This window comes from Pinus tabuliformis, chromosome 8 (genome assembly GCF_031772625.1).
Source record: "Pinus tabuliformis cultivar Carrire ecotype Pingquan chromosome 8, CPIR1, whole genome shotgun sequence".
In the NCBI taxonomy this organism is placed as follows: domain Eukaryota; kingdom Viridiplantae; phylum Streptophyta; class Pinopsida; order Pinales; family Pinaceae; genus Pinus; species Pinus tabuliformis.
The window spans coordinates 345,379,157-345,394,307 of record NC_142294.1 but is presented as its reverse complement, the minus strand read 5'-3'; the positions used below and the strand labels follow the sequence as shown (position 1 = coordinate 345,394,307).

General features: G+C 39.5%; 1 protein-coding gene across 4 annotated transcripts in view; it reads right to left on the bottom strand.

The window, feature by feature from the left end:
* LOC149235555 (uncharacterized) overlaps nucleotides 1-15,151 on the bottom strand; it is a 311,771-nt gene that overhangs the window by 248,023 nt on the left and 48,597 nt on the right. For 3 of the 4 annotated variants that reach the window (XM_089372142.1, XM_089372140.1, XM_089372141.1), the window contains one exon: nucleotides 12,614-12,760. In XM_089372142.1, the coding sequence (XP_089228268.1) occupies nucleotides 12,614-12,760 (147 nt within the window). Of the gene's footprint in view, nucleotides 1-12,613; nucleotides 12,761-15,151 lie in introns of those variants that run through there. The other variant, XM_089372143.1, reaches the window with a different exon arrangement.

Below are 15,151 nucleotides of genomic sequence, written 5' to 3'. Positions count from 1 at the left end.
AGAATTTGTGGTTTCCTTGAGGATAAATGTTAAGTTATGGTATGTTCTATGCTTATAACAGTTTACTTCTTTTTCTTATTATATTCCACCGATTAGCAATCACATGTACATAAAGTAAAGTGCAGATAGAACATTAACGATCGATAGAAAACAAGCCAAGACGAGACACAAGATGTGGCGGCTAGCCAGGGACAAACCCCACAATGTGTGGGGAAACCCTTTGATCAAATCTTCTTTTATCTTCCATAATTCAACAGAGAGAAATAGTACAATAAATCTGATTCATATCAGCAGTAGCAAACCCTAGATCAGTAGCATCAGCATTAGCAGCTTCATTATCAAACTAGGGCAGACCATATCTCACAAACCGACAGTCGGATTGACTTCATTCCACCACCAAAAGTTTCGGCTTCCAGAGGAGGTTCAGATGAACCTACAGCGCAGTTCAGATGAGGAGATCTTCTAGGCCATGCAAGTCAATCTTTACTTCTGCAGTTGCAGCTTCAGTTTCAGCAGTTTCCGGCTTCAAACTAGGGCAGTCGATATCTTGCAAACCGTTCGTCGGATTGACTTCATTCCACCACCAAAAGTTGCGGCTTTCAAAGGAGGTTCAGATGAACCTACAGCGCGGTTCCAAAGAGGAGATCTTCTAGGCCACGCAAGTCTATCTTTACTTCTGCAGTTGCAGCTTCAAATTCAACAGCTTCCGGCTTCACATGTGTGAGAGAGAGAGACCCATTTCAGCACAGTAGAGAAGAGACTCATATCTGCGCAGTAGAGAGAGAGAGATGTGATGAGATGAGTGAGTCCAAATGAGGAAAAGTCCTCTTATATTTATACACAACGTTGGTGGGTGAATAGATGCGACTGTTGGGCTTCTGAGCCTACATGAGTTGTAGGTCGGCTTGATAATAATTCCATAATCAAAAAAAATTCATATCTCCATGAATACTTATCGGAATTGGATGATCTTTATATCAATCCTACACCTCTCGACGAGAGGAATCTAATAAAAATATTATTAGCCATGAATAAGATGACCCACATGAAATTTTGCCCTGGTTGCCAATTTTAACACTCCCTCTCAACCATGGAGAACTTCATCTGCAATCTGTCTATCGGTCGTTACTATTCATCCATCAAATGAACTGCCTTGTACAGCCTGAACCTTGCCCTGCTCTGCTCTATTTTGCCTGTTCTGCTTTGTCTTGTTCTGCCCTGCACTGATCTGTACTGTTTTGTTCCGTTCTACTCTGCTCTTGCATTGTTCTGTTCTACTCTGCTTTTCTCCGAATTATGAAGAAGAAGAAATGATCGAGGATGTATCATACTAACTCAAAGTCAGTCTCAGAGTATGTACCACTGGTCCCAGACCAGTCTCAACCAACCCAAAGTCAGCGTCATAGTGAGTACAACTCCAATGGTCCCAGACCAATATCATCCTCCACTGACTCAAAGTCAGTCTCAGAGTATGTACCACTGATCCCAGACCAGTCTCAACCGACCTGAAGTCAGCGTCATAGTATGGTACAACTCCTACCACTGGTCCCAGACCAGTATCATTGATCCCAGATCAATGGAGGTCATCCTAGTGTAGGGAGTACGGTAGTTACAACGTTGCGTCCATCGGTACTACTATGGTCCCTAACTTCATTTCCCTGCTCATTGATCAGATGAGAGGTACTTCCCATGAGTCCCAGACTGCATGGGTAGGATGCCTCGACAGGAGAACTAATCAATCCTGTCCTCACAGGAGAACACATCAATCCAGGCCTCACAGGAGAACACATCAATCCTGCTACAATTGCCATGGAGAACACATCAATCCAGGCTGCCATGGAGAACACATCAATCTAGGCCTCACAGGAGAACACATCAATCCTGCTACAATGTCGCCACGGGGTGTACATGTATACCACCAGGGGATAATGAATAATCCTGTGGTCATACGCTGCTCCAAGAAGCACCCCGCACCCCCCTGGAGCTCTCAGAGCTCAATGCATCATACATGACCCTCATTGGAGGGTCTTTGAACAACTCCAAGTTGTTCACGGAAAGTCAGAAATCTTACTTTCCCAAGGGGTTTTGTCAGAATGTCGGCGACCTGTTCATCTGTACTGATATGATGGAGCCTTATAGCTCCCCGTTGCACCATATCTCGAATATAATGGTATCTGATATCAATATAATTGGAGCGATCATGGAATACGAGATTCTCTGACAAACGAATCCCACTTTGGTTGTCACAAAGGATCACAGTGGTATCCAATGTGAATCCAAACAACTCACTGAAGAGCTTTCGCAACCAAACTGCCTCACAAGAAGCCATGGTAGCAGCAATATACTCTGCTTCGGCGGTGCTCAAAGCCACCGACTTTTGTTTCCTGCTCATCCAGGATATCGAAGCAGATCCCAAGGAGAAACAACACCCGGAAGTGCTCTTACGGTCCTCCACATTGCCTGCCCAGTCAGCATCTGTGTATCCAAATAGTCTCACATCTCTGGCAATGTATCTTAACCCATAAGTGATAGTGCCACGAAGATATCTCAACAGATTCTTGGCACCAATCCAGTGTATGTGGTGGGGTTCAACCATATGCTGGCTCAATGTGTTGACTGCAAAGCATATATCTGGACGGGAGTTCACTAAGAACATTAATGCTCCGACGAGTTGCCGATACTCGGTAGCATTTCGTAAAACAGGTCCAGCAGCACTACCGCTTAACTTCTTGAAGTCAAGCTCCATCGGAGTAGTTACAGGCTTGCAGTCCACCATTCCGAATCTTTCCAATATCTTCACCACATATTTTCCTTGAGATAGGAAAATTTCTCCTGGCTTTTGCCACACTTCAAGTCCTAGGAAGTAGTGCATCAGTCCTAGGTCTTTCATTCCAGCTCCCTCTTACATTTGTGAATGAGAGGGTCTGCACCTGTTAGAAAGAGGTCATCCACATACAACACCAGTATGAGAGGCTTGTCATCCTCAACCTTAAAGTAAAGGTTAGGATCGGCTTCACTCCTAGTGAATCCCAGCTTCATCAAGTAGCTATCGATCCTCTCATACCATGCTCGGGGAGCTTGCTTCAGCCCATAGAGAGCTTTCTTCAACCTGCATACATGAGATTTTCGATCATAAATCTCAAATCCTTCGGGTTGCTCCACGTAGACCTCTTCTTTGATCGAGCCATGCAAGAACGCAGTCTTGACATCCATCTGATGTAGGTTCCATCCTTGTGAAGCGGCAAGGGCTATGATCGAGCGAATGGTCGTATATCAAGCAACAGGTGCAAATATCTCATCATAGTCTATACCTTCCTTTTGGGAGAAACCTCGAGCAACAAAACGAGCCTTATACTTTTCCGTGCTTCCATCTGCTGCATGCTTTATCTTGTAAAGCCATTTGGAAGTAACAACAGTCTTGTCCTGGGGTCTGGGAACTACTTCCCAAACATCATTCTTTATGATAGACTCATATTCTTCGGTCATAGCATCCTTCCATACTTGATGCTTGACGGCATCTGAGAATGACGAAGGCTCATTTTGTATGATCGTGCTCATGATGGTCAGGTATCCTTGATACCTATTAGTTTTCTTACTTTCACGAAAGGTTCCTCGGGGTGCAGCATGTCCTTCAGCATCATCAAGTAACCCCTTAAGCCATGATGGCCTCTTCCTAGAAGAGGAAGGCTCATATGGAGGAGGATCAATCGGATCAATGGGTTCTTCTACATCAGGCATTGATTCATCATCCTTTTCTTTCGGTTCCCTGGTGTCGGCTTCTTGAGAGCTCCTCAAAGTCGGAAGATTGATCACCTTGCTGAGAGCCATATCTTCGTCAAAGGTGACATCATGACTAATTATGACTTCCCTTTGACCAACTACATAGATTCTATAGCCTTTAGTATTTTCACCATAGCCCACGAAAATTCCCTTCTTTCCAGATGCTCCCAATTTATTTCTTTTCTCTTTCGGCACATGAAAGTATACAGGGCTTCCAAAAATTTTAAAATGAGAAACATCAGGTTTCTTACAGTGAATTTTTCTTCAGGAGTCTTGGAACCCAATGCTTGATGAGGGCATCGATTTTGTACATATACGGCAGTGTTTGCAGCTTCAACCCATAGAAACTTAGGAAGACTTTGATCATGTAGCATGGCCCGGACAGCTTCCATAATTATGCGGTTCTTCCTTTCTGCCACACCATTTTGTTCAGGAGTATATGGTGTAGTAGTCTCCCTCTTGATGCCAGACTCTTTACAAAAATCATGGAACTCATTAGATTCATATTCAGTCCCATTGTCAATTCTTAAGATCTTGATCTTCTTTTCGGTTTGATTCTCGATTAGGGCTTTGAAGTGTAAGAACCAAGGGAACACTTCATCCTTCTTTTTCAAGAAGTATATCCAGGTCTTTCGAGAATGGTCATCTGTAAAAGTGAGATAACATGAGTATCCTCCCAAGGAGTTCACAGGCATCATACCTGATATGTCTGAGTGAACTAGTTGTAATATATCGGAGGTCTTGCTTTGACTTGAAGGGAATGGTCCCCTTTTGAGCTTTCCTTCGGCACATCCCGGACATACACCTTCTTTCTCTACTTGGAATTCAGGCATCCCTGTTACCATCTGTCTTACATCGGGTAGAGCTTTGTAATGAAGGTGGGCAAACCTCCGATGCCAAAGTTCGGACTGAAGCGTTGTTTCACAAGACATGACACCTGGCGGACTTCCACCGAATTGATATAAAGAATCAACTCGAAACCCAAGAGTGAAAGCATCTTTAACATTATTTTTCCATATGCGTACCTTACCATCGCTGAAGGTTACCTTATATCCTTTGTCTTCCATTGCCAAGATGGATACCAGGTTCTTTTTGAGATCAGGTACATATAATACATCTTGTAAGTGAATCGTATTACCTTGATTCAGTTTAAGAGAAACATTGCCTACACCTTTCACTGGGTATTTCATGTCATCTCCAAGGACAATTTCCAGGTTAGTTTCTTTCTCTACCAGATTATAGAGTACTTCTTTGTAACCAATGAAGTGTCTTGAGGCACCACTATCAATGAGCCAAATTCCCATTGAGTCCGAAGGAGCGGAGGTAGATAGAGCAGCTGGTAGATAATATTCAGCCTGCTTATCGTCAACAGTGTTAGATTCATACCTGGAATTTCTAGCCTTCTTGAATGGTTGCCCTCTTCCTTGATTTCCCGCATTCCTTTTTCCTTTGTTGTTGAATTTTCCATTCCTTCGATTACCATGAGAGGGATTTTGATCATCGTCACGGTGAGAGTCCTTTCTATCAGGGCATTCCCTTGCATAGTGACCTGCTTTATTGCAAATGAAACATCATCCTTTTCTTCCACCCTTAAATCCAGCCTTTCTTTTCGATTTAGACCCAGAATTATTTCTTTTCTTAGCATGAGAAGAAAAAGCAGCAGGAGGACCTTTAGGCAAGGGCATTTCCTGCTCTTCTACCCTTGTTTGTTCTTGAATGCATCTAGCCATTAATTCCTCGAAACTAGGAATTACGTTATTGTTCAGAAGAGTAGTCCTGAACACATACCATTCAGATGGTAATCCTCCGAGAGTTGTGAGTGCCATTTCTCTGTCAGTAATGGTTTCCCCAATAGATAGGAGATCGTTCTTGATCTCGGTGATTCTTAAGACGTATGCTTGCATACTTTCATCTTTACCCTTCTTGATTTCCCTCAACTTATTTCTAAGAAACAAAACTTGATTTGCATCATTAACTTTAAATAAACTCACCAGTCTGTCGTAGATTTCCTTGGAGGTGTCTAGATCAGAGATGTAGGCCACCAAGCGCTTGTCGATAGAGTCCCGGATGATCTTCTTTGTTTTGACTTCTCCATTTTTCCATTTGTTCCAAGCAGCAGTAGATGCATTTGATGAAGGCTCAACAATATTGCCTCTTACATGGTCCAACACTCCTTGATCTTCAAGGGTTAGATCGATAGACATCTTCCATCCGTGATAGTCAGCTTTCTCACAGAGCTTGTCTTCGGCAGGAAAGAGTGTTGAGGACCCCATAGTTCTTTTAGGATAGCCTTGCCAATCTTCTCTTCAATGATTGCTCTTGCTCTTGCTCGGGCTTTGTCTTCACCTCAGCTTTGATACCATGTTAAGTTATGGTATGTTCTATGCTTATAACAGTTTACTTCTTTTTCTTATTATATTCCACCGATTAGCAATCACATATACATAAAGTAAAGTGCAGATAGAACATTAAACGATCGATAGAAAACAAGCCAAGACACGAGACACAAGATGTGGCGGCTAGCCAGGGACAAACCCCACAATGTGTGGGGAAACCCTTTGATCAAATCTTCTTTTATCTTCAATAATTCAGCAGAGAGAAATAGTACAATAAATCTGATTCATATCAGCAGTAGCAAACCCTAGATCAGTAGCATCAGCATTAGCGGCTTCATTATCAAACTAGGGCAGACCATATCTCACAAACCGACAGTCGGATTGACTTCATTCCACCACCAAAAGTTTCGGCTTCCAGAGGAGGTTCAGATGAACCTACAGCGCAGTTCAGATGAGGAGATCTTCTAGGCCACGCAAGTCAATCTTTACTTCTGCAGTTGCAGCTTCAGTTTCAGCAGTTTCCAGCTTCAAACTAGGGCAGTCAATATCTTGCAAACCGTTCGTCGGATTGACTTCATTCCACCACCAAAAGTTGCGGCTTTCAAAGGAGGTTCAAATGAACCTACAGCGCAGTTCCAAAGAGGAGATCTTCTAGGCCACGCAAGTCAATCTTTACTTCTGCAGTTGCAGCTTCAAATTCAACAGCTTCCGGCTTCACATGTGTGAGAGAGAGAGACCCATTTCAGTGCAGTAGAGAAGAGACTCATATCTGCGCAGTAGAGAGAGAGAGATGTGATGAGATGAGTGAGTCCAAATGAGGAAAAGTCCTCTTATATTTATACACAACGTTGGTGGGTGAATAGATGCGACTGTTGGGCTTCTGAGCCTACATGAGTTGTAGGTCGGCTCGATAATAATTCCATAATCAAAATAAATTCATATCTCCATGAATACTTATCGGAATTGGATGATCTTTATATCCTACACCTCTCGACGAGAGGAATCTAATAAAAATATTATTAGCCATGAATAAGATGACCCACATGAAGTTTTGCCCTGGTTGCCAATTTTAACAATAAAACATCCAAGAAAGGAAAGGTACCAACACTCTTTGAGGATGTGACAGGTATCCAAGAGAAGAGTGGTCAAAGAGGACCGATATTCTTTGAAGACTCAGAATTGAAGGTCCAAAATAAGAATAGTCCTAAAAGGACATACCTTGTAGACATTCGATGGGGTATGTACCTTGTGGAGGTAGTGCGGTGCCACACGTAAAGCCTCCCAGCATAATGCTCTTGAATGAAGTAGAGCTTGTCTAGTTAAGCCTAAGAGACAATGTTGGTCATGATGATGATGCTTACAGTATGGCTTATCAATCCAATTCTTCTTATGAGAACTCTTCAATTTGAGAATGACATTGCACTGGTGGTACAATTATGAATATCTCCCTAATTAAGAGGGAGTGTTGAAAATGTAATTAGTTTCGGTCTTCATAATTGTTGTATTCATTTCAATATGTATCCTGTGTAACAAACAAGAAAAGAAAAGAAAAAGTTATTATTATTAAAGCATGGGTTTCATGCTCTTTATTGATGGTCTTCTAGGTAAAAGCATGTTCTTCATGCTTCTAGGGTTTGTTAGGTCTTAGGATTTATTGTCACAAGTAATAAGACCCTTCCAGGAAAAATGTAATTGTAAAAGGAATTATTTTGAATCTAGAAAGTCTGGGAAACTCCAAAAGTACAAGCCACCCCTAACAGTTACAATTCAACCTAAAGGAGGGAATTCGACCCCTTGAGAAGGCTATATAAAGAAGCAGTTCGACCTCATTTGGAACCCACTCATTCTACATTCGATCTATCAAGAAAGAGTTTGATCTGAAGTTGAGAGAAGCAAAAAAGAAGAGCAAAGGTCTAGGAGAAAAAAGAAGGATGAAATGTCATGTGTTTGGGCTCTATCTCTCACACGTGCAAAGTTCTAGGGTTTTTAGTGCTGCAGAAGGAGGCCGAAGTTGCAGGTCTGAGTTGCAGGAAGACGAAGAGATGTATCTTGTAGCTGGAACAAAGAATACTCTACCTTGACATCATTGACCTTGGGAAGAGTTGTCTTGCTCTAGGAAGGTCTTAGGAGGATGCAAAATTAGGGTTTCCATAGAAGCTATAAGGCTGACATTGCAGGGTTGAAGTTGCAGGACGACTTGTAATATTGAAGCTGGCAGGTCGAAGTTGCAGGACAAGTTGCAGTATTGAAGCTGGCAAGCCAAAGTTGCAGTTTGAAGTTGGTTGGTGCAGAATCAGGGAATACTTGTGGAAGGGTTGACTTGGTACTTGGAGAAGGACTTGGTCTACGGTTCTCGGTCTTTGTGTCTCATTTTGAAGTAGATTCTATAAGAAGAGAAGAGTTTACTGGTTTTTCCCCTTGGAGGGGTTTTTCTCTGGCTGAGAGCCTAATTTTTTTGTCCTTTGTTGTTGTTTTGTTCTTGATATTTGTTTGATGAAAAGATCTAACTAAAGAACCGAAGAAGATTAACTAAAGTTCATTACAAAATATTAAGGTTAAGGAAAATAAGATTTAATAGTTGTCGCTTTTCTTTTTCCAGCAAGTACCACAGAAGCTCGCATCATCACAAAAGTACAATGCCATAAGAAATTTGCATATCACATAAGTATAGTGCCATAGAAACCTTGTATACCACAGAAGAATAGCTTTCAACTACTTCCACATATGAGGTCTGAATTGGTTGCCAAATGATGGAGAATAAATGCCAATATATATTTGTTTCCTCATTTGAAAAGGTGCCTCTGAGAGCAAAGTCGACTTGTCCCTTAGAGGGTCAACTTGGCAAGTTGAAGGGACAAATGACACTTACAAAAATTCAACTTTACTTCTTTTACAAGGGTCACAGAGAACATGACATTTTACATTTTCTTTTGCCCAAAACAAAGCATGAAGAACATGCTAGAAAAAAAGAATATTTTTTCTTCTTTTTGTTTTTACATAAAATACATATTGATACAATGACAATTATGAAGACAAACCCTAGTCACAATTTCAATAGCCTTAATACTATTTGATGGGCATGGCTTGATCCTGAGTCCAGATGATGATGGTCATCCTCAAGATGACTATGGAGGGCTTGTACCGCTTCATGGAGCCCCAACGCTTGAGAGAGATTGCACCATGGTGTTTGGATGGCCCCCTTGGAGATGACGTCGGGCACCCAAAGCTAGCTTTTGACATATGGAGACATTTTGAGGGCTTACCCTCAACCACTTGGTCGATTATGATGGTTGGAGATGCATCTTGCTCATTCCATGCATTTTTGGAGTTTTATTTGCCCTAAAAGGGCATGACGTCAAGCTTGAGCGGATCTTTGACCCACATGTGTGGCATTTTAGCACCATATTTTATTGTATTGCGCTATTGGGTCGGCTTGTAACCCATTTTCTTCATGTACACTCAAAATTGAACTTGTCATAGGGCATTTAGGCAAATTAAAGGAAGTGATTGATATCATATAAATAGAGGATCACTACATTCTTGTTGGCCATCATTACTTTTGAATTTCGGCCTACTTTAAAGAGCTCGACTTAACCTAGTCTTACTCGCTACTTGTGGAGATATAATGTTTTTGGAGCTATTGCTGATAGAGAATGATTTTTGTCTTGGAGATGTCCGTTTGAAATTGAAAGAGGGCTATTTCTTGGAAGAATCGTAATCTTAATTGCAGATTATATTGTTTTTCATGTGATTAATGCTAGCATTTTTCTTACTCCATTTCTAAATGCATATTATTTATGGAAAATCTTGTTTGATTGTTGGATGTTGAATTTATCTTCCTTGAAATCCATAGCGGACCTCCAAGAGAGTTTCCCCTATTTAATTTCTCCCCTCAAAAAAATATAGCTAGGGCTTAAAAAGTGAAAACTATCAAATTTTTCAATGTTCTATGTTTTAATAATCACTTATAAGTTATGGCAATTTCTTCTTCCAATAGCAATCACTTTTTCTAGTATTTTCAATCTTTCAATAACAATAAGCAATTGTAGATAGAACAGTAAACCAAATGCAAATAGAAGACAGCCAAGAACAATAGAGACATAGAGATTTGGTGTGCGCTCGCAATAGATCTTTGTGTATGTATGGTTTCGCTCTTATTTTTGGGACAAGCTCGCACTATATGGATCTCGAATTTCTGAGAAAGCTCGTCCACACATATTTGTAGCTCGCTTTATCACTTGCCGAAATTCACCATGATTACAGTGAATTTCACTTCTACTTTCGGTGACTTGTGCAACATATATTATTTTTGTAGTTCAGATTAATATTTATGTAGCTCACATGTAGCTCGCGTGACATGAATCAACATTTCTATAGCTTGAATTTACTCCGACTCTATTCCTATGTTACGCATACTGCATCTGTGGCTCAGACCTAGCAGACAAGAATATATGACACAATGACGCTATAAATTTTGTGACATCAACTTATTACGATGGCATCAATATAACATGATTCGTTTTAAGTTTACTTACAATCCCGCATCAATGGTCTCTCGACATTACAAGTATATTACAGTGATTGATGGCACACTATAGTGATTCAATGGCAGTAACTCGTATGTGGCAGTGAAAGTTTTTGAAGAGAAGACTTAAAGAATGCTACAAGACGACATCTTTACAAATAGACCTATGGCACCTTTGAAAACTTAGATTGAAAAGAACTGTATACATAGCAACCTTGAAATGCATGAATTTCACCATGAAGTCGACTTGGAGCTTAAAATAAATGATGATATCTCCTTTAAAGGAAATTGTTCAAGACCAGATCTCTGCAAGTTGGACAGACAGCAATTTGGATCATCTCCATCTAAAAGTGTGACAAATGCCATCTAGAGCAATATCTCCAAAAGGGTGAGTGTCGCATGGAAAGCCCTATGAGAGAAGTGCATAATTAGATCAGTGTTGTTAAAATCGCGATATTATCGTTTTATCGTGATTTTTTCCCGAAGCCGATATTATCACAAGTAATACTCGCGTTTTTTTTTATATGCGATTTTTTCTCACGATTTTTTCCCAATTTATCGCCGAGGGTCGGGGCAGCGCGGTTTTATAAGGGATGCTAAATGTTCGAAATGCAATTTTTTTTTAAAGAAACGAATAATTTTTGAGTGGGGCAGCTTAATGATGAAGTCTAGGCCCTAGTATTGATATGCTATTCATGGTAATGTAAAAGTGACATTCTCCTTAATCTTCATTCTCATCCTTTTACTTAAATTTTTAACATTACTATGAAATGACTCAGGATGTTTGAGAGTGGTTCCAGCCTCATTGGATTTCATATGGAGAAAGTAGAATTTTAGATTTCATTCAAAATCCAGCAGACTTATTAGTTTTTCAAGATTTCAGGATTGGGAGATTGTAATGTTTCCAGGTGACACCAACTGCCTGGGCTACCCCTGCCACCAGTAGAGGACGTGGTCTACCTCCTATAGCTCCTACTTCTAGTTCTTCAGCTTCTAGAGCACAGCAGACTCCACTGCCAACTCCACCAGCGCCAACATCTACATCTAGAGGGAAAGGGAAAGTTGTGGCATTTTCTCGCAAGAGGGGCAGAGGAAATCAATTGGATTAGACTTTAGTTATTTTCTTCATTTTGTTGTATATGACATTATGACATGATGAGATACATTATTATATTTTTTGTTGATATTTTGAGGCTGAGTTGGGACTCAGGAGTCGGGACTTACTATTCAGGACATGATTCAATGTTATGTGTGATTTTAGCACTAGAAATGATATTAAACATCTTATATATTAGTTCTTTTATCATATTTATGTGTCAATGTATTTATTTTATGTTGTAGATGATTTAGATATTAAAAAAATAAATAAATAAAAATGAATATTTTTGTACCAAACGATTTTTTCCCGATAATTACGATTTTTTCCGATTTTTTCCTCGCGCCGATATTATCCCGATAACGATTAATGCAACATTGAATTAGATACCAAGTAAGTCAGAAAAAGACTTTTGATGTTGGGGAAAGACATTTTAACCTTTGAGTTGTTCTGAATTTTCAGATTCTATCAAGAATGTTTCCAAGTATTATGCCAAAAATAACTAGTATCAACAGGCTTTACCCATTATTCTCTTTCTGATTAAATAAAAAATATAACTTATCGAACTGTAAATGTCTCGCTCTACAAAAAGAACAGACAAGGTTGTCAAATAGTGCTAAATCGTCCTGCGAATTTACTAAAGAATCATACAAAAGATCCTCATAAAAATATAAAGCATAGCTAATTTATCTCTGCTTCCCCTTGACGTTTTAGACAACTGCAAGAACCAATTAAAGAAGCTCTAAGAAAAGTCAGCAATTTCAAATTAAGACTAGAAACAAGAGAGGCATCACCAATTTAAAGCTGCACAAATAAATCATACATATGTGAGGAGGCAATTCTATTTCTTAGCTATAGGATATAGGAGTAACATACTATTTCAGGGGATTGGCTGTTCTCCGTTGCAGTACAGTCATCCCCAGAGAGAAATAAAGGACAAATCTGCCTCGTAACCGCATCAGTTGCGGTACCATTTACGGCTTCCTCCAAATATTCCATGCTTCTAGGAAAACCTCCGAGTCCCTGATCATGTAGTAGTCAAAAATAGCGTGCTTCAAAATTAACTGCATTTTATAGAACACTGAAGATAAAACATAATAACTATAGCTTGCCCTTTTGCATGTTAAATGTAAGAGTCCAAAATAGCATGCTTCAAAATTAACTGTATTTTATAGAACACCGAAGATCAAACATAACTACAGTCTATAGCGCACCCTTTTGCATGCTAAGGGTGATTACATGTAATAGACAAAAATTAACCATAGCAACTGCATGGCTAAAAAGCAATTGGTGTGTTATCTCAAACGAAAGCACTTAAAAATATTTTTCTTAAAATGAAGAGCTGAAAGTCAAAAAAGAGATGGTGAAAGATGTAGCCCTAGTTTTAGTGAAGAAACACCCCGAAAGCACATGAATTGCAAACTTGATAACTTCAGTTCAAGAAAAGTGCAATATAAGCTAAGAAATTTGAAGGAATTTCATAAACAACCTTGCAAAAGATAGATCCAAGTGTATAAGTTGTTCCTCTGAATAGAAACCTTCATGCTGATGACAAACAATGTAATGGTCTATAACACACAACAGTTTTATATGAACAACTCCGAAGGTTAGCTCAATTGGGAAATGCTCATGTGAAGTTCACAGACATCTGGGGATCAAATCCCATTGAGTCCCTTGTGGTTAACAATAAGCATTTTGGCTGGTTGTTACTACCATCCTCCATCCAGAAAACCAGTGAAGACAAGTGAAATCAGAGCAGGGCTGACAATGTACTAACATCCTAACTTGGAACACTTAATATGTGGGTGAGTAAGGAACTATATTTCTCCAGAAAAATAACCAGACTTAATGCATTTGTGATCCCCTTCCCTTCAATAGGATTGACTGCTAATCTTTGTGTCAAGTAATCAAGACGGATTAAACAGATTTGGAAATTTACAGTGTTTCGCACTAGGGTATTATTGAAATTTTTCGTAGTATTTATGTGAAAGGTTGTTGTGGTTAGTAATATAACAAGGATAGTTATCTTGAAAATTTCTCCCTTGGGATTTTGAGATATGTCAGAATTTCTATCTTAAGGTGCATAAAGCTGTATATTAATCCCACCAATTCAAAATCTGGGCATGGAAGGCCCCTTTAAGGAGACATATCCATGCAAATATTTTTCCTGACTTAACAATTATCTTTTGCCAGCCCTGACATGGTAAGAAAGCATAAATCTTTAGGTAAGACAGCTGTATTAAAAGCTATCATCCACCAAGACTCTGGGACAGGGGGACACGAGTGTGGGGAGATGCACAGGGGGGACAGGTGGGAGTACCCTCAAATTTAGGGATGGGGAGACATCGGGGTATATATATATATATATATATATAGTTCAAATTCATATTCAATAGTGAAAGCATAAATACATTGATCCATACATGATTAAATTACATAATGAGATACATTGATCCATACTCATCATTCATACTAATACATATATCATTCATCCATACACCACGAGATTCAATAATGAAATACATTTATCCATATTCATCATTCTAGAATCTACATTGATTTAAAAATTTAATTCTTCATTCATCATTCTAGATTCTAAATTAATTTAAAATTCAAATGCATCAATCATCATTCTAGAATATAATTAGTATTAAGCAAAATAGACTATAGTAGGTATTAAGGTTTGAAGGCAGAAATAGTAAATTGATATAACTCAAACTCAAAAATAGTAAAGAGAGATGAGTAAAAGAACTAGTCTAAGGTCATCAATATCTAGAGTCAAGACTCGAATGTCAAAAATGATAATTAAAAATGGACAATGAGCATTGAAGGAGTGTCGCGGTGGAGGAGAGGCAACAATTAACTGGTAAGTCAGATAGGGCCATGGGGTAAGCTTGGTAAGTCAAATGAGTGAGTTAGGGATTGCAAATTAGTTTAGGTCTTGATATTTATTATGTATTTCTCTTAGTTTTAATTTTGTTTTTTAACTTTTTTTTTTATAATTTCTTTAAATCTCAAAGGTTATTAGACAAAATTGAGGGGGGGCGCATCCCCCCAAAAGGAGTGCTTCTAGGCTTGGTGTTCTTGATTAAATGTGAGTTCCAGACCCTCATACATGATAGAATCTGGTAGAACATTGCAATCCCCCCAACCCTAAAATCCTGATAAACGTTAAGTCTAATGGATTTTGAGTGGGAACTGTTGTCGCCAAAATTATACAGGTAAATGTAACAACGACTCATGACAGGGGTTGTCACTTTGATCCCTGCCTTGAGTCGTTGTGGCATTTACCTATACAATTTGGGCAACATTTTGTGGCGTCGTTGTCAGTGATAGAGTTTTTTTTGTCCCTGGTCCTCGACAATTCTCTTCCCTTCATCATCTACTTCACCTGTCAAGCGGCACATTCTCTCT